General features: G+C 42.5%; 1 protein-coding gene across 4 annotated transcripts; it reads left to right on the forward strand.

Annotated features, from left to right (window-relative positions):
* Positions 1-299: 299 nt before the first annotated feature.
* On the forward strand, positions 300-20,843 carry LOC116332843 (paired box protein Pax-3-like). Of its 4 annotated transcripts, none has more exons than XM_039601809.1 (9): positions 300-562; positions 1,103-1,338; positions 1,786-1,915; positions 2,155-2,298; positions 11,041-11,240; positions 11,794-11,959; positions 12,090-12,313; positions 16,195-16,455; positions 20,010-20,843. In XM_039601809.1, the coding sequence occupies exons 1-9, from the start codon at positions 478-480 to the stop codon at positions 20,142-20,144; spliced, it is 1,581 nt and encodes a 526-aa protein (XP_039457743.1). In that variant the 5' UTR covers positions 300-477; the 3' UTR covers positions 20,145-20,843. The 4 variants fall into 4 exon arrangements, with proteins under 4 accessions (XP_039457743.1, XP_039457744.1, XP_031611773.1 ...); XM_039601810.1 differs by having other exon boundaries at positions 12,093-12,313; XM_031755913.2 differs by lacking the exon at positions 20,010-20,843 and adding an exon at positions 17,481-18,540.
* Positions 20,844-24,637: the final 3,794 nt, after the last annotated feature.

The raw sequence follows: 24,637 nt of genomic DNA on the forward strand, positions 1-24,637 counted from the left end.
AAGTTTCACGCACAGAAGCTTGTGACGTGACAAACTGACCTCGTGAGGTCAGTCCAAAGACAAGAGAGGGCCCGACGTCCAATCACACAGCTCCCCCTGGCCCTGAACGTCCGGATCTTTGACCAATCAGCATGCGCGCGGTAGAGTCAGAGGGGACAGTGAGCACAGATAAAATGTTTGACTTCAATCCATCCTCGCACAGCATCTTCATAGTCCCCGCAGGACTGCCAGGGCAACTTTGATTTAAACTCACCCCTCAGCCCACATCGATCACCGGAAAGCAACCAGTAACTCTTATGAGGAATTCGGTGCGCTGTGGTCGAGGCAACCTGTTACTCAACGAATAGGAGACGGCCGGCGACTGCAAAGAGGGCGAGCTGCACTAAACTAACAAAAGAAGGAGCGTCTTGTTGGATTAAAATCGACCAAGGCAGCTACGTTAAACGTGTGAAGCGACCTGACAGAAAGTCAGGAAACATGACAGCACTTGCAGGAGGTTTACCGAGGATGATGAGACCTACTCCCCATCAGAACTACCCGCGAGGAGGATACTCTCTAGAAGGTAAGAAACCACCTCCAGCTGCTGCTGCTCCCACATCTAAAACAAAACTTCAACTTAAAGCAAAAAAACTTGAGCAAAGGTGGATAACGTGACTGCGGAACATCTTTTAAACTGTAAAAAAACAAAACAAACAAATAAAAAACAAAACAAAAAACAACTTTACTTTAAATGTCTGTTACTGGAGAGAAAGTCTGACTGCGCTATATGGTGATTGGTTTTGAATTTGTAATATTTCATGTCTGTTTTATGCCTACTATTTAAGCATAAGTGCAATTTTTGTGTCTAAATGTAACCTTTAAAAACGATGTGTTTAATAACACAATTGTCCAGTTGGCCAATATATATTTTATATATGCTTTTACATATTTCACTGCTCTTATTCCAACATAGCCTGTAACATGAGAGTTGTGAGTTGTTGTTGTTTATTTATTTTTTTTTTTTTTATACATATACAGTTTCCAAAGTGTTTTGTTGAAAAGATAAGAGGCACTTTGTCTAGTTTTCAGGTGTTTCACAAACTAAACCCCTTGCTGTCTATAGTCTCGACTCCGTTAGGACAGGGTCGGGTCAACCAGCTCGGTGGTGTCTTCATAAACGGCAGACCTCTTCCCAACCACATTCGGCATAAAATAGTGGAGATGGCCCATCACGGTATCCGGCCGTGCGTCATCTCCCGTCAGCTGCGGGTGTCCCACGGCTGCGTCTCCAAAATTCTCTGCCGTTACCAGGAGACGGGTTCTATCAGGCCGGGGGCCATCGGAGGCAGCAAGCCGAAGGTGAGAGACGGGGCCGCTAACGTTCTGTCTGATTAGTGTTATTATATTATTATACAACAGCCAGTGTCCACAGGTTATTTCAGCAAAGCTTTTCAGAACATGCTCAGACAACACATTCCCGTCAAAATAAAAATCTCCACTGTTGTTAAACTCACAGATTTAATCATCTGGACATTTTCAATCGTTATTAAAAAAGTCAACAGCTGATATTAAAAAAAACCCCAACCTTTTCTTTTTAGACATTCAGCCCAAATAAAACGTGTCTAGAAATATATTTTTTGTAATATGTAGATATAAAAACACAAATCTCCTCTATTTAATTACAAGGCATTTTAAGTTGTGTTGCATCCCAAGTATTAAACTCAGCAAATAATTTTTGTTTTTTGTTTGTTTGGTTTTAAAAAAAAACTTTATTTAAAACATGATTTCTCCTTTTTCCCACCGAAGCAAACCGCTTCTCCAGAGGTTGACAAGAAAATCGAAGAGTATAAGAGAGAAAACCCGGGAATGTTCAGCTGGGAAATCAGGGACAAACTACTGAAAGATGGAATCTGCGACAGAAACAACGTCCCCTCAGGTACAGGCAATTATAAAATATTATAACTATAACCGGAAGGAACGATGTGGAAAAATAATTTCATCTTCCCCGCTTAAAAGTGGTGGGACCATTTTAATCAACAAAAACGAGCGCAAAATTTGTTGGTGTGGGGGATTATGAACATTTTTTGTTAATTATTTGTGAATGAAGGAGTTTTTTTTAAGAATGATTTTTTTCTTTGTTTCTGTAACTTATCCGAACTTTTCCGTCTGACTCAGTGAGCGCCATCAGCCGCGTCATGCGCTCCAAATTCGGTGGAGCTGGTGAGGATGAGGAGGAGGATGAAGAAGTGGTGAAGAGGGCGATGGAGGAAAACGAGCCACGGACGAAACACAGCATCGATGGCATTCTGGGAGACCGATGTAAGTTCTTCATTTATGATTTCAATGCGCTGTGTGCTCATATTACTGTCCAGGAGAATGTAGAAAAAGAAAGAAAAGGGGGAAAAAAAGAAACGAAGTTGAGGAGAAAAGTGAGATCTGGTTGTTTATGGCTTTTAAATTTTTAATTGTGTGTGGTCGGTTTTGTTGTCTGTAGCTTATGGGCAAGGCTTTTCAGGCAGGTGAAGCCCGCTTGTGTTTTGCTGTTTGTTTGTATCATAAAGAAAATGTTTAATAACAACAATACTACTACTACTACTACTAATAATAATAATGATAATAATTTCTATATTACTTTCTAGAAATGTTTGTATTTTTTAAATCTCAGGTGCTCACGCACGCGCCCACACTTGTGAGAGTTAAGCAAATCGTTTTTTCAAAATCAAACATTTGTGTAACTCCCAAGCCTGAGAAACATTTTTTTAAACACTTAATCGGACACTGCGAATGAACTTCTGAGCACAAAGCATCGCGAGTCCATTTAGAGTCACACCTCGGTATGACGCACAAAAAAGCCAAACTCCAGTGAGCGGCTCAGTGGTGTACAATAAAATGCGAGGCTCTTTCAAAATAGGGAAAGAAAGGAAGGAGGAGAAAAAAAAGCTGCGCTGACAAAAGGCCGGGAGAAGACATTATGAACCCGCAATGAGCGATGAATTATTCAGGGACACCAACAGGCCCAGTGCGACCTGGTTTATAGACTCCTCCAAAAAAGTGCCAGTTTGGAGGATTTCGTCAGTGTTTACAGAACAAATCACATCAAAGTGAAAAAAAGTGAAGAAACCAGAATCAGACAAACACCTGTTGATTTTCGACCTGTTGAAGACTGAATGAAACTGTTGCTATTGGAGTGATTGAATTTATAGTTGATACACGAAGAGGAATTATGCTGCTGTTTTAGCCTAAAGATTTTCCTAATATATTTCTGTTGAAATGCGAACTGTTGTTCTATTTTACCAGACGGGAATCCTTCTAAGAGGAGAAAATAAAATTAACACCGAGTTAACGCATTCGGCAGCTCACAAAAGGCTCGCGGTTTTGTGAAATGTGGAGATGTGTTAAATTCACGCCAGTCAAATCGAACGGTTCCGTTACTGTTGCGCACGGAGCTTTTATCGCCGCTTTTTGTCTTTGCGCAGCGAGCATGACGCCTTCAGCGAGCGAGCGCAGGGAAACTCTTCACTCTTCACTAGATTAAACCCGAGCCCTTTTATTTCTCTCCACTTTCATCCCAGGAAAAGTCCGCCCCTTTCCTTTCCGCCTAGGGCGCACACATTTAATGGAGTGACTGTGGGCACTTCCCTGCACCAGACGAGGAACATCCACAGTATTGATCAGGCCAGCTTACTTGTTAAACCTCTTCAACTCATTTGTAAAAATACAAAATAAAAAATCCGGTTAGATTCTGATTGTAGATGGATAAACCAGCAAATTATAATTTCATACGCATATTTTTTTCTTGACCCTGGTTTGCTTCATCGCCCCAAGCCGAAGAGGTTTTTTTTTTTTTTTAAGTTAAACTAAACTTAGAGCAGTCTGTTAGAAAGGACACAGAAAAAAAAAACGTGTAACAGGTAATAGGGAGACAAATATTTTTAGGAAAAACGTAATTTGAATGATTTGTAAGAACTTTTTTAATTGTCAGAACAAAACAAACAAATAAATGGCACTCTCTCCGTTTTTTTCTCTCCACCAAATAGATGACATCCTACACGCAATCATCTTTAAAGCACATTTCTCTATTGAGAAAAGTACAATTTCATTCTTGTCTCTTTGTGGAAGTAGTTGAGTTTTTCTTCTTTCCCCCCTCTTTTATGAGACTTCATTAGAATGTGAAAAGGGTGGTTTGGGGACTGAGAGAGTGTCTTCTGGCCAAATATTGATTAAGTAGGTGTTTGTAGAGGCTATTGTTGTGGTAGAGAGAAGCCTGTTGCTCTCTGCCCCTTTCTCTTCTACCACTATTGTTGGCTTTCCTTAAGTGCTAAGATCAAAGCTGACTCATTTAGATTTATTTGTCTGGGAAAAAAAGGACTGCTAAGGTTTGTGGGTTAAAGTGTACCGGGCAGGCCCATGGCATTGGTGAGTGGCTGGAACATTGTGGGAAAGGGTTTGATAGTTCCATTTGCTGCATCAGTGAAAGTAGACTTGAAAAAGTTTAAACAGCACGTACGGTTGAGCAAGTTGGTTTGCAATTTATATATATATATATATATATATATATATATATATATAAATTTGTTAATAAAGCAGTCAAGCAACTCATTGTATCTTGGGTGTGTAATATTTACAGGAACACTGAATTGTGCAACGCTGTTCTTGTTCTTGGGATGTGTTAATTGATAGCATCCTTTCCTCCATACTCTTAGCACTTTAGCCTTTAGCCTCATATAATTAATTAAAGTAACCAAAGTCAGGAAAGCAAGAGCAGCAAGTCTTGCAGGATCCATTTATGGCAGTGGGGGTGAAAGGCAGAAAGAAGAAGAAGAAGAAGAAGGAGGCGGGGGAAGAAAGCTCAGAAATACAAACAGTCAAAGGGATAACTTTTCTTTAAAAAGGGAGTCCCGTGGTGCCAAAATGAATGAGCTCAGTTCTTTCAAATCTGCCATGGTGAACGCAGTCAACATGTAATAATTGGTTTCATTGAGGTGCATTCCAACAATCTGCTGCCATTCTCCTGCCTCTATTGTCCAGAGGCAGGCAAATAGCCAGAGGGACAGGAGGAATCAAGTGCTGACAAAACATGAAAGATTTAGCTGCTTTTGTCAAAGGAGCTGAGTAGGACTTTGTTTGTGTAAATAAACTGGGTTACTGGCTCCCTGTGATTTTGGCATGGCTTTTGAATGAGGGGGAAATTTGGAGAGCGAGGAGAGCAGAAAGTCTGCAACTGCGTTCAGGCCTGTGCCGTATTTTAAAGCGGTCAGAAATGCGTATGTAATATACGTTGGTCTGAACCACCGACAAAGGAGAAGCTATTGCAATAACAAACTTCCGCACGTAGCCGGCTACATACAGGCTCTTTAATCCAATTTTCAAGTTTCATAACTTAGACTCTCATGAGGCATCTAAGTATATAAACAGATAACATTTCGGTCACACACAGGGAGCAGAGGCATCCAGGCAACATGGCAATAACCCTTAACTGTAAACAGAGAAAGAGATTTTGTAGAACATGCGACTGGAGGTTTGGAGGAGACGGGAGACAGAAGGCCTCAGTGCAACCAGAGGAATGTCTGCTATAGCCACATTTCCATTTTCCTCTCAGGGCTGGATAATGGAAAAATTTATATGTGGGCCTCACTCTGTGTTTTCCTGTGTTGAGAGTGCTTATGATGCTTATTTATCCTGTTAGACTGCTGGGAAAACGGCCCAAAATTCATAGATGGATGGATGGATAGATACTTCTTTGCCGTTCTACTTTACTTTAAATACTCAGCACTTTCACATTTTGCTAGTCGGCACCACTCTCAACGCTCTCTCCTGCTCCAAAAAAGAATGGAAAAAATCCACACTGGCTGATCTGCAACTGAATGCAGACTCTATGCTTCATTAAAGCCTCTTTCTCTGTTGGCACCCACATTGTGATCCTCCAATATTAATTCAAAGGACAATTAATGAATGCGGGCCAACTTTGAAGTAATGGGCTGGGGTCCTGCCCTGAGCCGGCCCCTCGGCGCTGATGTACTCTCCGCATTCTCCCCACTAACCCCAAAGACACTGTGAAGTTACTGAAAGAGAAGCAATGAGCAATAGAAGGTCAAGGAGAGGAGCCCCAGTAGAAAAAGAGCTCTCTATTTTCTTGGAAGTATTAGCCAAGCAAAAGTCTGTGATGGGGAGGATAAAGGAGCGAGGAGAGAAAAGGGTCGGGAGCGAGGGGACTCTCCAAAGAAGAGCCACAATGGGATAGTTAATTGAGTAAAGCCAGACAGCGTTGTCAATCACTTAACTTTGTTTAGCCTCAGGTTTTGTGAAGCCGTTTCATCCAGCACATTGCACATTACGGACGTGCCAACACAACTCTGTTGCTGTTTTGATTTATTTCTTTTTTCTCACTCTGAACAAAGAAGGCAACACATTTTTTTTAAGTAAAGAAATGTGTGTTCTAGTTTCCAGCTTATTTCCTAAAATGTAAGTTAAAAAAAAAATCATAGGCATTTGTAGGGTCTGAAAAATTAAAGCGTGGAATGTGTCAATCGTTTTTCTCTCTGAGTATCCGTGAAGTTTTGTTGCAGGGTCAGTGGCGAGGCCGACTTTGCTGCGGTGCTGTGTGTGTGAAAAGGTCAGGGGCTAACCTGGGGTCACTTCACTGTTAAAACTATCAGGCCCCAGGAAAGGAGGTTATGATAATGTTTGGGAAAAGCTGTCAACGGACAGACCAGTATCAGGATGTTACACCGAAGGGTCCATGGCGCACAAATAACCTTCTTTTTATAACACGTACGTCTTTCCTGCATCCAAGAACCATATTCTGGCTTTCCTGCGTCAGGTAATTGGTTCGGGTGTCTGTTTTGCCTAACAGGCCAGAGCTGATGGGGAGCTCTGCTGGTTGGTCTCTGTGTGACTGGAACGTGCGGCAGACTGGCCTGTTGCTGCAGCCCTGCGTGGGTTCTTTGCAGTTGCTTTGTCCGTGCCCCGAGGGTGGAAATGCCACCGTGAAACTGTCACCTAACTGCACCGCGGTGGAACTAAATAATAACCACCGCACACTGGGCACACATAATAGCCACGCAGGGCCATTTGTGCTTTTTTGTCACCCTCACCGATATTAGACAGAGATACATCTTTCAACTTCATATTGCCGGCTATTTCTTTGTCCGTTAAGTGCCAGCCTCCTCCGCTTATTCACTCCATTTTTTTTTCTGTGTCCATCACATCATCATCTCTCACTTTTTCTCCCCCCCCTTTTTTTTTTCCCAGGCAGCTGCGGGTTCCTGGGGGCTCTTTAGCAAGTCAAGTGAGCAGCCCACTCACTCCCATTTCCCCCTTAACTGTTAACCCCAGCTGAGCCCATAAGCTGTCAGTTAACCATTCTTTCCCTCAGTGCATCTGCTCGCTCTGGCTCTATGTGGCATGCCACTATTTTATTCAGTGGCCCACTCGCACTGTGCTCTGTGGCCTGAAAGGGCCACATCTACTTCCTTGGGCAAATAGCTAGTTCATTTGTCTCTTCTGCCCTTTGTTTTGTGTTGCGAACACATGTCACCAGCTCAATTACCTTCTCTATTAACAGCCCCTGGAGGAAGGGCTAAGCCAGCCCCTATCAAGATGAGACTATAAACTGCCACATATGCTCTGCTTCGCTTTCTCTTTCCTCTGTGTTTCCTCATCCCCTCATTTCCCTCCTCATTTGAGACTTTCTCTCCTTTTTGATTTCTTACTTTATTCCTTCCTTCAGTATCTACTTTGAGTCTCTCTCACACTTTCCACCTCTTTGGTTTGTTTCTCGTTTCAAAGTGCATGTGTGTAAATTTATATGCACGTATGAGCGCAGTGTCTCTTCATATTAACATCTCTTGAAAGGGTAAGCGGAGGGGGGTGAATGCTTGGCAAGGCAAGCCCTGGCCGAGGTAGTTTCTGCAATACACAAGAGCAGCCTTTATTCCTAACAGTCGAAACCCTCGCTTGGTTTTTTTTGGCCTGTTTGAGGCACTCCTGCTGCAGGTGAAGCTAATGGAACTGGACATTCCCTAAGTTCACATCTGTGACCCTCTGGAGTTTATCTTCCCTGCCTGTCAGTCTCCTCTCTCGATCAATACGTGGTTGGGTTTATCTTGCACGGTGGGTCTGCAGCACTGTCCTTGCCCTTTGCATTTTATGTGCCTGCATGCTCGTCTGTGAATACACTTGTTTTTTTTTTTTTTTAGTTGTGAATTTCTGATCAGGGAAAGGAACCTGTTGAATTCACTTGTTGAGCTCCCTAAACTGCGATAAACGCCATCATATCTGTTCTGCTATCTGAACCAGCTTCTTATTAGTTTATTATCCTACATCTTGCTCTCTTTTGAAACAACTGTTTCGTGGATTATTCTTCAGCAACCTCAATTTCCGCTTGTGGGATAATAATCTATCTTTCTGTAAGGATGCCCGTCAGAGCCAGAGCCAAACTGTGAGGAGCGATGGAGTATTTTCAGCTCCCCGGTGCTTTAGCTCCAGCGTAAAATTTGATTTGGGTGTTTAAGTAAGGAGGTCGAGGCCTTCCTTTGTGCGGTTAGTATCCTCTTCTGTCATTTTGTTGCAGGGAATGTGTGGGAACGAGCCTGCTTCTGCATCAGCATGCCTTAAAAACTGATGACAGTGTAGGAAACTTGTTTATTTAAAAAAAAAGAGTCAAAGATGCAGATGCGATGATGGGAGAGCAGAAAACAAGAGCAGTGAAGTAAATTGATGAGATTTAAGGGACAGGTCCTAAAGAATAACCAGCACCCCAATTTGCCTTAGCTTGGCACCCAGCACGCCTTCCCCATCATCTTCTTCAGGTGCCTTCAGCCTCCCATCTCCTCACCATGTCAACCCTTCAACTCCCCATCCCCCAACTTTGTGCCCCTCAGGCCATGGAGGGAGGGGATGAAGGGGTGCTCCCCTGCTGTGCCCCTCCACAGCCCTCAGTAGCCCTTCTCTAGACTCCTTTGTGCCCCCCCCCCCCCTTCTCCCTCCCACTCTTCATTCCCCCACTCAGCCCCTGGCTCTACAGCCCCCATCTCACCCTTCAGCCCCCCTCCACTCCCCTGCTGGGCAGGTGACAGGCCCCTGAATGCGGGCCCGGGCGTCCCTGATGGCTCCTACAGATGGAGCGTGGTAATCGGTCCAATAGAGCCCTGCCACAGGCTTTTCCCTGCAAAGATACAAAGGCCTGGCCACATACCCCCCCCCCAAAAAAAAAAGAAAGACAGTGAGAGAGGAAGAGAGAAAAAGAGAGAGAGCACGCTAGAGGATGACAAAAGCAACACTGTCATTTACCATTAAGAAGACTCTGTGACGGACTGTTTTCTTAGTAGTTACTAATAATAAAAACAGGGAGGGAAAGAAGAAGGAAAGACAGAAATAAAAGGTAAAAGGGTGCAGGCGAGGAGATCCACCCCCAACCCTGTAGTTAACATGATATACAATGCCAATGGGGAGCTTTCTCCTCTGAGGAGTTTTATGAGTTCGCCTTCCCTCCCTCAAGAATTTTTTGCGTTTCTTTGCCGTCATTCATTGTTTTTTTCTTTCTTTCCTTCTCTGTTCGCCCATTATTAAAATGGTAATGGCACTGGATATAGCTGTGCTTGCTTCCTCATCTCGAGATGTACTCTTCTCATGTTGCTGATTTATAAAAAATGCACAGAGAAATACAAAATAAGCTTGCTTTTATAAGCAAAGTTTTACTTTAATCCGAAGTCTCTCTTTGTGTCGGACATGTGTTTTACATATAAAATGTGCTTCAGTGGGTCTCAGGCCAAACTTTTACCTGGAAAAAAACAACACAAAAAACAGCCCATGCTCAGAGTTGCACTTTCCAAACCTAGTGAAGCATCCAACCAATCCCTGATGAGCCCATACACCTACGTGGCACCCTCAGTCCAAATGTAATAAAGAGCTCTTCTCAGCATCAGAATCTTGTGTGCTGGCGGTCCCTATCACAGCAGCATTCCCTCAGGCCAAATCCGTGTGTAATGCCTGGTCAGACACACACTGGCAACCAGCACAAACATTTCCTGCTTGGCTCCAGAGACTCCAGAGGCGAGGGGAGATCTCTGCCTCTAGCCCCCACCCCCCCCTTGTTGTCTGACTTGGCACTTTTTAATTAAAGCTTTAAATCTGGAGGGCAGAGGGAGAATGTCTGTCTGTCTGGGGGGAAATAGCCAAGCTTCGGTCTTCTGCTGAAGCCTTTCTGCTGCTTACACCTGTCCGTCTGGTTTTGAGCCACTTATTTCGTCTCCCTCAGCGTAGAGGTGTTTGCCACATAGTTTGAGTGTCGAAAAGGTGCAGTGAACCCTCCTCATGAGCTTTAAGGGGTCCCTCTGGGGTGGATTTGGAAGTGGATTCCAACTCTGTCTTATTTCCATCTGTTTTTGACACATTGTCACAGTCTACATTCACTGAGTGAAAAGCCCGTAGCAGATGCATGTTTGTGAGTGTGCATATGAGTGAGAATGATGGGGGGGATTGTGCACACGTAATGGTGGACAATGGAAGACTGTCACGCTAGTTTGTGGAGCCTAATCATTATTTAATAGATGGGCAACCTCCCCCTCAAAATTCAGAAATGGTCGTCTATGGTCTCAAGCATTCAATGATTCCCTTCTTCTGCTGAATTAGATCCCAATGGCTGTCTCCCAGTTACCCAGTTGCTCTCTCCTGCCCTCAACTGAACAAACAGATTAAGAAGCACCTGCAAAAGGCTGACTGCCTTTCACTATAGGACCCTATCGGCATAGGACTCAGCATGGCTAAGACTGGAAGAGACACAGTGTCCCAGGGAATGGATACCCCAGAGAGATGTAGTCCTCTTTAATCCATGTTCAAGCAGCCTCTGGCTTTTGATCCCCTCAGGAACCACTGAGGAGTTTAAGGGAGCAGGAGGATACAATCTAAAGTGGCTCTGCACCATGTGTTGCACTCAGCACAATCTATTGTATCAGATCCAGCTATTGTACCCCAGCTTAGCATTTACTACAGTGTTTCATTCTGTGTCAGCCTGACTCCTCTGAATATCGAATTAACACAGAGTTTGTTTCCTGATCCCAGCCAGTCACTCAGACGAGGGCTCCGATGTGGACTCCGAGCCGGGTCTGCCTTTGAAGAGGAAGCAGCGTCGGAGTCGGACTACCTTCACGGCAGAACAGCTGGAGGAGCTGGAGAGGGCTTTCGAACGCACGCACTACCCTGACATCTATACGCGAGAGGAGCTGGCTCAGCGGGCCAAACTCACCGAGGCTCGAGTTCAGGTTAGACCCACGCACACACAAGTTTTGGAGCCTTGGAGACCTGAATCTTGACAGTATAGCAGTGTGTCAGTCCGTCATGACCGTGTGTCACATGGGCGTTAAGTATGTTGCCACGCATTCCTCACAGCTATTAGACATGTGTTCCTCTAAAAACCCTTGACCCCTTGCCCTTGCACATGCAGACAGACAAAATGCAGATTCACTGCAGCCACCATGTGTGAAGGCAGTGTCCTATTTTTGGCTCCTCAAAAAGGGCTATTTTAAGATCACCAAATATCACAAAATAGACGCTTGTTTAAGATGGTTTCCTAATATAGGGTTTAAAAACCGTAACAACCCTCCAGCCTTATCTGAACCCAGCGACCAGCCATGGCGCACAAAGCAGTAATGTGTGTCATTTCACTTTACTTTACAAATGTTAAGATCTCTGTCAGTTCAGCGCCCTGTAATCACACCGACTAGCCTCGCATGTGCACATATACCTTCACTGGCCTGATGGCAAACCCTATTGGGTTAGGAGAAAAATAAACACTTGCCTATGTTACTCTCTCAGGTGTGGTTCAGTAACCGAAGAGCCCGGTGGAGGAAGCAAGCAGGGGCTAATCAACTGATGGCGTTTAACCACCTCATCCCTGGTGGTTTCCCCCCATCAGCTATGCCAGGTTTGCAACCCTATCAACTGTCAGACAGCCCCTACCCTCAGACTTCTATAGCTCAAGGTGAGCACAGCTGAACAAATCTGAGCATACCCGAGTAATGATTTTGCAGATTTCTTCTTATCGCACATGTTTGTGTTTTTTATAAGAATCGTGGGATTTTAAATAAAATGTTTCATCTAAATTTATCCAGCAGCTTCTGAGCAGCCCAGCACAGTCCACCGACCGCAGCCTCTACCACCCACCTCTGTGCACCAGAGCGGGCTCAGCTCCTCAACCAGTTCCCAGGATGGGAGCTCTGCGTACTGCCTGTCTTCTGGTCGACACGGCTTCTCAGGATATTCGGAAAACTTTGTGGCCCCAGCAGGACACACCAACGCCGTCAACCCGACCATCAGCAACAGCCTCTCACCGCAGGTCAGTCTGGCAATCTATTATTAAAATACACAGTAATACATTTATTGGCAAGTCACCGTAATTCTGCAAAAACACAAATTAATTAGTCTGAAACACAAGCACACACCTATCCACACATAACAAAAAAAGAAGCAGTCCTTTGCCGCGGTTCAAGAAGTCCACCATATGTTGGAATAATGACACACGAGCACCCGCACTTCTGTGTGTGGCCTCGTAGACAGCTTTGCAGCGACACAGATGACACCTTGTTAGGCTAAAGAACTCGGTAGCTTTTCATTTTTGTTTATTCCGACGGATAGCTTGATGAATTTAAAATGTGGCAAACGTCAGTCTTTGGGGGGGCAGAAAGGACCAGACGTGAGGAAGGATGTACGGATGTCGGATGATGACACAAATCAAAACTGAAAAGACAATTATGGTCGATTACACAGTCATCAGTGTCCATCAGTGGCTCCCTACCAGCTCAGAAGATAGACTAACAGGCGTAAAACGAGCTTTTAACCGCCACAAAGGGTGGCGGGCTCACATGCAATGCATGCTGAGTCTTAATTCCCATGAGAGAGAATCTCAGACTCCTGTCAGGCTCAGATAAAAAAACAGCTTCGGGCAGGTTTCTTACTTTGTGAATGCCCGAGGATGTATATACCGAGAAAAAAGAAGAGGAAGAGCTTTGTTGTGGCCACTGAGGTGCACAGTTAGAAAGCAGTAGGTGGCACCATTGTGGATGAAGCTATAACTGACTACTTTGGCATATGAGCTCTAGTTATAGAACAGAATGTTCTCTTTTCTCCTAAATAACCAACCACATAAACATTTAAAACATCTGGTTTTAAATGCATTCAAAGTTAGCCACGTCTGCTAACTCATAATTTGTACGCAAGCTTGCTGGTAGCAGCCTTCCTGTAACTGAGCTCATGCTTGTGGGCTGAGTTTCCTGCACCCACAGGGTCACCAATGGACTTTAACTCCAATAAAGAGGCCAAAGGTGCTGTGGCCTCATGGATGGTTTCAACATTAACCTTAGTGGGCCGCTCTGCGTTTGAACGGACATCTCATCTTGCAAATCGGACGGCATGCCTCGAATGTTTTCTCAGTCTGGAATTGCAATCACTGAATGTTCCAGTGTCTTAATTGATTGGAATGAAGTAATCTAGCCCTTCGTAACAAGGTGTGTAATTTATGTAAATGACTCACTTTGTTGGCTAATTTGTTTTAATTTATGTATCCATTGCAGCTGTTTGAATGTACATTACAATGCGTTTTTCTCGATTTCAGATGAGGATAGAATTAATTTCCCGATTTTAACTTAATAAGGCAGAGAAAATGAGAATTTATTAAATTCTATGACATTGATAGTTAATACCTCAAGACCTCTCTGCACTCAGAAAACTTTACTTCTTCAGTTTCGTCATATAGCTACATAGCTTGGTCAAATTTGTATCAAATCCTTGCTGGATTTATCCGTTTATCTGACCTCCAAATTTGTCTATAATATCTGATCTACTCTACTGAATCCTTCAGAAGATTCGGGGTTTCATTCAACTCCAGATATGGCCACCTGAGAGGACCATGGAGTTTTGATACGGATAAGGTTTACTTTAGATAGGTGATATTCTTGTCTGAACAGTTAGCTCTGCTTTGGGAGTAGCGTTCATGCCAATGGTTTCCCTTTCTCCTGTGTCTCGCTGCTGATCTGGTGCATACCAAAGCAATCCTTTCTCACCAAGGAAGCAAGCGGCCAGGATTTGCCGCCCCCCCCGAGTCCTAATCTCCGGAACAACCTCAAAACAGACACATACTACCAGGACCTGCTGCTGTTTCAGTTGCAGACAGAGAGGGCATGAACACATGAGCACCTAGATCAGACAGAGAGCCATGCAAATACAATGCAAACTAACCTTTGCACACACACGGTGCATGCATTTCAACACAATCATGTGTACTGTATGTTTTATTTTGTAAAGAAACACCACGTGGGGAAAAATGTTAAAAAAAGGACAAAAAAAAATCTTAATTTAATCAGGCAATCTGAGAACAAAATCTCTTTTACAATAACAGACTAGAGAACATGAAAGACTCACAAGAACAAAACTGGATGAAGACACAATCAAGGAATCCTTAATACAATTCGTAGATTCATAGCAAAAACATGCATGGGGAATATCTAAGATTAAGTATTCATTGGATATTGAGCTGCAATTTGGTAGGAATGGGGGAGAGGGATGTGAGAGTGTAAATGAATACCAACAGTGAGACCTTAACAGGGAGAAATCCATCCAAACTTTTCATACAGCGAAGAACGATGGTTGTGAAATTTGTCACCTAAATTTTTTTTCTTTTTTTGGGCTACATTACAATACAAATAATCTCACACGGCCAAAGACATAATAGCTTTAAGGCTGAAAGTACTGCGACATCCAAGGCCTAGTTTCATTCATTATTAATCAAATATTAACTAAAAAATAAAATCTCTTAATTACTAATACGTGACTGAATTGTATTGTTTGAAATCTACGTAAACAGAAGTTGAGATATCAGCCTTGTGTGTTCAAAAATATTTAGATGGCACAAATGGAAACTAAATACTAAAAGGGGAAAAAAAAAGAAAAAATATGTAAAAATAACTGAAGAAATTAAATAGTCTGAACTAATATAGCAGCTTTTAATCTTAACTAACTTCAATGAAATGCATGGCAGTGCATTTCTGATTGACAAAGGACTCATACAGCAAGGGTGGAAAACAAGGTGCTGGCCTGCCATTTGAATTAAATGGAGTTCAGTGTCTTGTCCAGTATGTTGATAAGCTGGGGATCAAACTGGCAACCATGCCACTAGAAGACTGCACGTTTTATCACCTAAGCCACGGCCACCCTCGAAGCTGCCTCTGTGGCGTACATGTGCGTGTGTGCGCCAACTGACTGTCAGCTGTGAAAGCCTTTGTTTTTAAACCACTTGGCGTTACTCGTTCTTCATCTTTTTCTTTTCAGTTAGACGGTTCCTGGTTTTGCTCTTGGCTTCGGCTCTGCGTCCTCCTACACGGACTGTAATTCTTGTTCTCCCTTTTTGTCCATTTTTAGACATTTTAATGACTTCACTTCGCCTCTCACGCAAACCTTTGTGCAGCTGTTCCCAATGGATCATTGATACCCCTACATCCCTGACATCGGAGAAAAAAACGGCTAATACACATACTCGTGCGCACGCAAACATCTACTGCTGCACGCTTGTAAGAGATGTAGCATTTAGACACATAGGTGAACACACCCCGCCCCTCGATCCCACCTAACCTTTGACCTCTTCGCCCTCACAAGGACACTGTGGTTTTCGTCTCAAGAGAAAGTGAGACGAAGGAAAGTGAAAGAGTGAAGGTGAAATTTGCAAAATAAACATCACGTTCTCACCATTTTTGTTCTTAAAATCAACACTGAGCACATTTAGACACTTTCTTTTTTTGTTGGTTTAATTTCTAGGAAATGCTACGAGTTCACTACTGTAAGCAATACTCCAAAAAATACTCCAATATTTTTATTAACCTACTTCTGCAAATACGACATAAGAACTATAGCAGATTCCACTAGTGGGCTAAAGCCTCTTTGGCCACTGTCAGCTTCCTATTCCGAATAAAGAGAACCACATGTGTGACGGAAGCTAGTAATAATGTATTTATTACAGTGAACAGGGGAAAAAAAAGAGAAGGAGCGCTTACACTTCAGCCCACCTGAGTGGAGTGGATAAAATGAGTGTATGAAACTGCCTTGGGATTTTTCAAAATTTACGTTGCAATATATTTTATTTTGAAGGTCACGGTGTAAGTAGAAAATCTCTTCAATTAAATCCAGTTCCTGTTCTAAACACTCAAGTCTTCCTCTGTCTGCCTTCAGGTGATGGGCCTATTGAATCCAGGTGGAGTACCACATCAGTCCCAGAGTGACTTTGCCCTTTCCCCATTGACCGGGAGCCTGGAGCCCAACGGTGGTATGGCTGCTAGCTGCCATGGTTCCCAGCGCCTGGAGGCTCTACCAGGCCTGACCAGCATGCCCGCCCTGCCTAGCACTCAGTCTTACTGCCCGCCCTCCTACTCCTCCTCAGCCTATGTGGACCACCACCCTTCCTACCAGTATGGACAGTACAGTCAGAGCAAGGTACAATTTAATTTTCTATATTTTTGTTATAATATAGTGACAAAAACACTAATTCATACCGACTTCCAACCTGATTTAGGTTTGTTTAAAGACCTAAATCATAACCTCTGCTTTAATTGCGCAGACCCCTCTGATGAGTGAGCTTCTCAAATCGCCCAGCGCCGCGCTGAAATTACATTAAAGTTTAGGGAATGCTTGCAGCTCGGTTACCTCAGTTTACATTACCATCATCGGGCTATCCACGTGGCCCGAAGCTTATCCCAGCACACACGTTTTCACTCACTGTCCTTTCGTGACCCCCGCGTATGATGAGCTTGCCCATCAAATCCTCAGTCTAGCTCACCTAGCCATGTAATGACCCCCGTGTAACAAAGATCGCCGCCGAAATGAAAGGACTCGTGTCTCGAAGAGCGTTTGACAGGCCAGAGGGGAGTGTGCAGTCTGCTGGTGGGGCTGATCTGAAGTACACTACCAAAATGTTGACTGGCCCATCAGTGGCAACATCTTGATGTCATTAATTTAGTCAGTCCTGAGAGGGACTCATATGTAGCTGGGGGGTTGGGCGAAATGGATGTGTGTCTACGTGTGTGCAGGCGTGTACGTGTATCTGCATAAAAGCAGGGTAAGAGGCTTTTTAACAGGGGGTGATTATGGCCCTTGGCAGGTCCGGATTAGAACCATGTGTCCCACTGGAGGTCAGATTTAGAGTTGTTATTGATCAGTGAAGCAGTGCCAGGGATCCAGGCTAAGGCTCTGTCTCGGGGCAGTATAACCAACCACACCAAGTACAAACTATGTCCAGACTTATTTTCAGAGCTTTCTCAAAGCTTCTCATTCCGAAGTTTACCAAAGGATCCCAGACTTCTTTCTCACCTGCTCTCACCATCCATCCCTACCAACATCACGTCTCACATTTAATTGCCCATTTCACACTTTTCACTGTGTAAACCTCCATGAGATTATCTGTTGAAAGTAAATAAAATAAAACAAACAAAGATAAATAAACTTCATATGTTCCCCCTCAGGTGCCTTTTATTATTTGAAGCACTCAAGGTGGCGTGAAGAAGAGGTTTGCCACGCCTTGCTGACATTCGTCCTTGGAAAACACCACCAGCCTCTGACAACTTCCCCAGGACAGCAAGACATAGTGTGGGGGCTAAAGCGATTGAGACATTCTCCTTTGGCAAGAAGTGAACATTCTGAGATGAAGATGAAGTGATGCCGATGAAGGTGGTTGTCTGGAATAATCAGAACCAAAGGCGCGGTCGCTCTTGTTACCCGACACTTGCTTTGCTTGAGCGTCACGTCATGCTCCAAGAAACAAGCGCTGATCATCCACCATACTTCAAGAGGAAAAGTAGGAGGAAGTTATTCCACTCAAGACCTTTTAGTATTTTTATTTTTTAAACATGTAGGAGAGATGCAAGCTAAGGTAGACTTCATAAGAACTTCTGCTCTTCTAAGACTGTCTTCATCAAAACCATGTTATGGAAAATGATATTAACTGTAAGGAGCTCAACGTGTGACTACACCGGGAAAACCAGCAAGAACGCATGAACTGAAGCCACGTGGAGTCATTGTGAATCTGCTGCAACCCAAAGAAAGTGCAATACAGTCATACCTCATGTAATGTAAATGAACACGCATCAAATGTTCCCCGATTATAACCTCGACAAACACGCTCTGTCTTTGTAATGTCATTCATTTTGGGTTGTATGCACTGAGCAATCAGGGGAAGTCATCAAGCGATGAATGATAGAAAATATAGTTGTGATGTCATTAAGCCAAAAAAAAAAAGAAAAAAAATTCTCTGCCAGTGAATACATTATTCAGTTTGACAGTTAATTTTTGCTTTTGCATGTGTTTAATTAGTTTTTTTTTATAAGGAACTTGCAAATATTACTTCCACTTCCTATTTATTTAGTCTTCATGTGTCTTTGCTGTACGTCCTCCTGTACAAGCACATGTAAGTGCTTCAGTAAGTCTTACATAATGCTCATTTGTTATGTTTTTTCTTTTTTTTACACTCTTCATTTACAATGGCGTAAAACTGTTTTGTTGGAAAAAACATTTTGTGTAAAATATAGCACTATTTACTATTTATAATAAATGCATAAAAGCGGACAGTTGTAGCACTGAATTGTGTAATTTGTGGAATGCAGTTAAAAACATAGGCATGGATAAACTGTTAATCTGCACCTATCTACAACAGAGTAATATATGAATAAATCAGGCCCTAGAATTTTACTACCTTTACAGAGAATAAATTGGGGGGAAAAAAACCCCTAAAGATGGTAACAAGAAGGTTAAAAAGAATCTGATGGCGTAAAGCACCTTGGGAGGGACTAAAGGTTCTTTCATAGTGTTTCATAGTTTCTTTCTTTCTTTGCTGTTTCCCACCTGCTTTTTAAAGATGGGGCACATTTCTGGATCACTAAATCATAAATATATCTCCTTTCACAAACACTGCTTTTGGCTCCTTCACACCCTTTAATGACTAAAGCAGAGCTGCAGTAAATTATAAAAGCACAGAGTGGGGCATTAGTCAGTCACATGGCTATAGATGGTTTGGAAGACTTTTGGCTCTCACTGCTAAACAGAATCCCCCCCCCCAAAACAAGCCAGTTGGTACATTCTTTAAAAGGTTACAACTTTACCTGCCTTTTTTTGTTTCCCTGGGCTCAGCTGTGCAGCTGTCCACATCATTCATGGTACATATCTAAAATGAGGACAAGAGCATCAATGAAAAACACGAACGTTTGTGCTGTGCTTTAATGTGTTTTCAGTACTTTGTGTCTTGAGAAGCGTGTTTAGATTTGTTTGTGCTGAGTATTTGTGTCGAACGTGATAAGATCAAGGAAAGATTTAATTTCACTGCTTTCTTTGCTCTCAACTTTTTTTTTTTTTTTTTTTTTTTTTTGCAAGTGTTCAACTTGTAAGACACAGCCAGTGAAAAAGCCAAAGGGTTCGCTTTGGAGCTCTGTGTCAGTCAAGCTGCAACACACTGGAGACAACTTAACCTCTGACCCCAACACTCTTTGAAATGAGTAGACTACTTGACCGGAGCTGACAACAATCCAAGTGTCTCTGCAGCATCCAACCCCCAAATTGAAAGTGAAGGAAAGAGTACAAAGAGGATGAGCTACAAAAAACGAAAAGAAAAAGAGGTTATTTCTGGAAAAAAAAGGGGGGGGGGGGTATTCTTAGAAGGACTTGGATTAATTTCTGGTCAAAATGACATCTTTACAGAAATCATTCAAAAAAACAAGAGTGCAGTTGTGCATGTTATGGCTGCAAAAGGAAAGGAAACAAGTGGGCTTCTTAATCTCTGAAACACCACCTTATCAAGTCTCCACAAGAGTGGGTGGGAGGCTCATGGCATGCCTTTCCTAAAGCGGCGAGTGACTGCCTCTAACACTTGCCGTTCGCTGTCCCCTTTAGTTCTCTTTCCTCCCTGTGTCTTTTGCTTTATTGTGATTCTTGCTGAGTCTCTTTTCTGCTGCTGATTTGAAAATGAAGAGCATGAACCGGACCCTCCTGCTTTCTCTTTTAAGCAGATGCAAGCAGATTCTCGAGGACACTGGGACAAACATCAGCGAGCGCCAGTTCAGCGGGACCGTTTCCAACACTACAGTGAGCTCTCTCTCCAACATCGGTCCAGCTACCACTGTCTCCACCTCCACTTCTAGAGACACCTACGACAACGCTCACTTCTATATCCTGTTTGTAATGTTCTTCTACTCCTTTCTCGCCATGACACTTTTTAAATGCTTCATAGACAGCGACGAAGAAAAAAAGGATCCCTACGAGGAGTTCATAAAAACTGGGCAGTCGTCAACACAGGCATTCAACGCAGACCACATGGCAGAGAAGTTTTACTTTGAAGAGGAGAACAGCCTGTGAGCCACGGGCTTTCTAAGGAGAAGGAGAAGGAGGGGTATGGATGCATACGGGGGGGATGTTTTGACAGTCACCAAGCCAGAAAAACGTCAGGGCAGACTACTCAGGCAAGACCTGCTAGTGATTTTGAAAAACCTGTAGTAGATTCATTCCCCCCCTTCCATCTGACAATCAGGAGCCTTATGCAAGCAGGCTGTTCGACAGGCAGGAGGAGACGGCTGCCTCTGATGATCTGAGAGATGGGTGGAAACATAGAGAAGTGTGGGTCAATGGCAGGCCGGAATCTCCTCCTGTGAGGCCCAATCAGGATCACTAACAGCAGGGCCTTCAACATGGGTACACCACAGGGAACCTGGGATTCGAGGCAGACTGAGGGTGGTGAAGGGCAGAGACTCTGTGAGTGAGTGTGTGTGTTAATCAGCCATTTAATTATCTGTAAATTCCGCTTGAACTTTTTACAGCATTATTTTCACTTTGTCAAATAAAAACACGACAAAAACTTTGAGTCCTGTGAGAGCAAACAGATAAGCGTTATTTAAAAATATATATAACTGTATATTCCATGTATTTAGACAAACAAGTTCAACAGTAGCCATATGCTTGTGAAAAGACTGTATTTTTGAAAAAGGCGAAATGACATCCAATTCTCAAATTGGTTCTAATTAGACCCAAAGCTCCGTGGAATATCCAGGACCAAGCGACATTCCTTTGCCATTACATTGTAACTGATCTGTGGAGACTTGACGCACGGCTACAGGGCCGCCCCAACCTCTCCGTGACCCCACATGATCTAAGTTTACAAAGCTGTGGCGAAACGTGAACCCACTACTCACTCTACAGAATTAACTTCAGGGATTGTGCGGAGGACTGTGCAAAGAGAACACACGCTTCTCATTTGCGCAACGCAAACGTTACCTTTGCGGAGAACAAGAGGACGCTTCAAATTAGCAGACCGGTGTGTGCCAAAAAGTGATCGTCTGCCAAAAACGGATTTCCAATGTTTCCATATGTTGTTTACGAAGGATTTATATGCAAATGTAAAAGTTACCTGTTTTTCAAGTTATGAATCTGTGTTATTATACCTACATTATAACCAATCTGGTCTTTTCTGGCAACTTAAAATATGTTTACAGAACCATTCTTATATTTGTTGCAATTTCAGGTACCCTCTTGGCCAGATCACGCTTAAAAAAAAGGACATTTTTTTAAATGTATTTTTAACTAGATATATATATAAGATATATAAAATCCTCTTTACCAAAAACTGATTGCGGCTTCTACCTTGTGACAGTAATGCTGTTTGTGGCTCAAGTGACTTGCTATCATTCATGAGTGATACATTTGACATAGCCTATATTTCGCATATAGGCCAACAAGTCCTCTACAGCAGTTTAAATACGGGAAGTCACTTTTTTGGCAAATACTGGAAATCAGCTTTTGGCGGACGATCGCTTTTTGGCAGCTACAATGTGATATCCACCTCGCACCTCGGGTCATCGCGTAGACGCGGAGTAAAAGTAAAATGCAAAAGCCTTCTTCTGGATCCTGCACAAGTTAAGTTTCCGGGGTCAAAGGTGGGTCTGGAATGACACCGGTCTAATTTGAACTATCCGCTCCAAAAGGTTATGCCAGTCCCCGAGGCCACGTGGAGCTGTTTCCTCTTCTTCACTCATAATTACATTTTTTACTCATCCTCCTGGCATGAAGAGCTGGGGGTCACCACCTGTACTAGTGTACAGCACCGTCTTCACGCTTAGAGCATGACTGCGAATATTTTCTCTCACCAAACAGTTCACTCTAAACAGATGCGTGGGTTTACATCATGTTATTACCCCGTGATTTAGCTGTTTTACCTAAACAAAAATATATGCAAAACATATATATGTTGTTTGTTTTTTACTGATAATGTCACTTCTTTTGTAGCTTTGGAAATTGTATAAACGACTCAACCGAGGTCTTTAAAAGAGAAAATATTACCAGTTATGTCATCTGACGAACGAAACGTGCCAATAAAATCCACACAGATCTTTAACTACAGTGCTGGATTGCACTAACATCTGTGTCACTAACGTCAAAGACCTGGGAATATGCTGCCATCTGCTGGCGAAGATTACTCACCACTAAACCGTTTACTGGCAATATTTTCTCCTGCTACAAGCGTCACCCTCTGCCCATTAATTGTGATTGAGGGGCGGCACTAATAAAACGAGCTGAAAAAAAAGTTTGTGGATGTTCACATTTGCATTAATCAGTGTCATACCATTAATCAAGCTGATTGCTTGAGTATCAAAATGGCAAAAGATGACAAATATGCCAAAGGGGAAATTGGCTTCCACCTGACATTCGTACACACCACATAAAAACGATCAGATCAACATAAAAAAAAAAAAAACACAAAACAAAAAAATGAACAAAAAACAAAACAATATAAATAAAATTTCGCTCTCCTTGGACCTCAGGGATGATTGTCGACCATTCTGCAACCTATATGATGCTTATGTTGAGAAATTTGATGGCTGGAGGAATAATGGATGATTTTGACCTGTTTTTCTTTTCTAAACAAAGGGGGACAATAACACTGTGTGGACAGTTTAAAGGAGAGGAAAGATTCCTGAAACAAAACCCTTCTTTTAAAATTTTTTAATTCCTTTGGGATTACATGAAGCTAGGACAGGCTGGAATAAAGGTGATACTTAGGGAACAGAAGCTCAAACAAAAGAAGCCGTGCTTCTGCTTCTGATGTTCACTTCATATTTGTGATGTTTAAAAACTGAAACTTTTCTCCATTTTTGTCCAGTTTAAAAAATGTCTTTGTCTTTCTTGATTTGAGCGGCCTGTTGTTCCAAACACTCTTGACTGCTCAGCTATGAGAGCATTACCTCTGAACAAATAGCATGAAGGGCTCCCACTCATATGGTAAAATATTTAGGTGCCTAAAAAATCTTTTACATTCAATCTAAATGATGATCCCCCTTTTAGATTAGCTCCATAGGAGCTGCAGCAAAATACACCAGGGTGTTTTCTCATGGGAACTTTGAATCAAAGCTGGTACTGTGACGCAGTGTTAGATGAAGATGCTTTTGTTTTCTCTCAGAAGATGGGCCATTAAGATCCCCAGTCTTGCCTGCTCTAGCATGAATGTTTATTTTTTCTCCCAAGACAGTGATCAATTTTACCACGTCACAAATGTCATTTTCATCCCTGTCAATTAGAGCTATATATTTGTATTAATATGACTTGTTGTCCAGGTATTTCCCAATTCCTGTCTGAATTTGGCTTCAGACACACCGGTGTGCCTTCCCCACACCATTTGGGAAACACTGCTTTGCATGCATGAAAAATTGATGCGAATGATTTATTTGCTTTTATTGAACACACATAAAGAATCTGCAAGACATCAGGATAAATACATGGGGGTTAATATCATCTACAGAAGGAAACAGTTATTTCTTAGTTATTTAGCACAACACACACAGAAAAAGAAAACTAGCACAAATCAATGAAACCAATCTATTTAACACAGCAGAATATACATTTTGAAAGATGAAAACACGTATGAACAAAAAGATGGATTTCTGTTTATTTGCTACAATGAATGTGTTTATAATTATGCAAGATTACATTAATCATGGCAGAAATGGAGGCTAAGTCATTAATGTCATTGATTTTCAAATGAAGTTCAAATGAATGATATATTACATGTGGGTTTAATGTAATTATATCACACGTCATGTGGAAAATTCTAACAGCACTAAAGCCAAGCCTCAGCAGCACAGACATGTGTGAGAGTATCATAGTAAGTGTGGCTATTTCCTTGACCAGAGCAGACTGGATTTGTACGGTGAATTATTTTTCTGCCAGGTAATTGTGAGAATTTCTTCATTTTTTCTTGATTTTTCCCATGAAATGGGAAGTGAAATCTGTTAAAAACCCTTATAAAATAATATATAGTAAACATTCAGATCTGTGTAAAACATCCCTCTATATTTTTAATGTGAAAAAGAACCTGTCAACTCAGCGTTGGAGCTTGACAATAGTTGGTAAAGAGTAAACCCTGTGACTTCTATTATGAATAAAACAGAAAAGAGTGAATCAAACAAGGCACATGTGCTATAAATGTTTTTTTTTCATTGAGTTTAAAACAAAAACTAGAATAAGAGCTCAGAAGCAAGCAGATGCTGCTACATGAATACAAATATAGATTGCTTTATTAATTCTGAAATCAGCCAGTCAGTCAGTCAGTCAGTCAGTCAGTCGGTCAACTTTAACAGCTTATTTAGAT

The sequence above is a fragment of the Oreochromis aureus genome, linkage group 18 (assembly GCF_013358895.1).
Source record: "Oreochromis aureus strain Israel breed Guangdong linkage group 18, ZZ_aureus, whole genome shotgun sequence".
In the NCBI taxonomy this organism is placed as follows: Eukaryota; Metazoa; Chordata; class Actinopteri; order Cichliformes; family Cichlidae; genus Oreochromis; species Oreochromis aureus.

Coding starts and splice junctions, on each gene's coding strand:
- LOC116332843 (XM_039601809.1), top strand. CDS start 478: ATGACAGCACTTGCAGGAGGTTTACCGAGGATGATGAGACCTACTCCC. Junction 2,299..11,040: donor TGGCATTCTGGGAGACCGAT/GTAAGTTCTTCA, acceptor TCCTGATCCCAG/CCAGTCACTCAGACGAGGGC. Junction 16,456..20,009: donor GACAGTACAGTCAGAGCAAG/GTACAATTTAAT, acceptor TTCTCTTTTAAG/CAGATGCAAGCAGATTCTCG.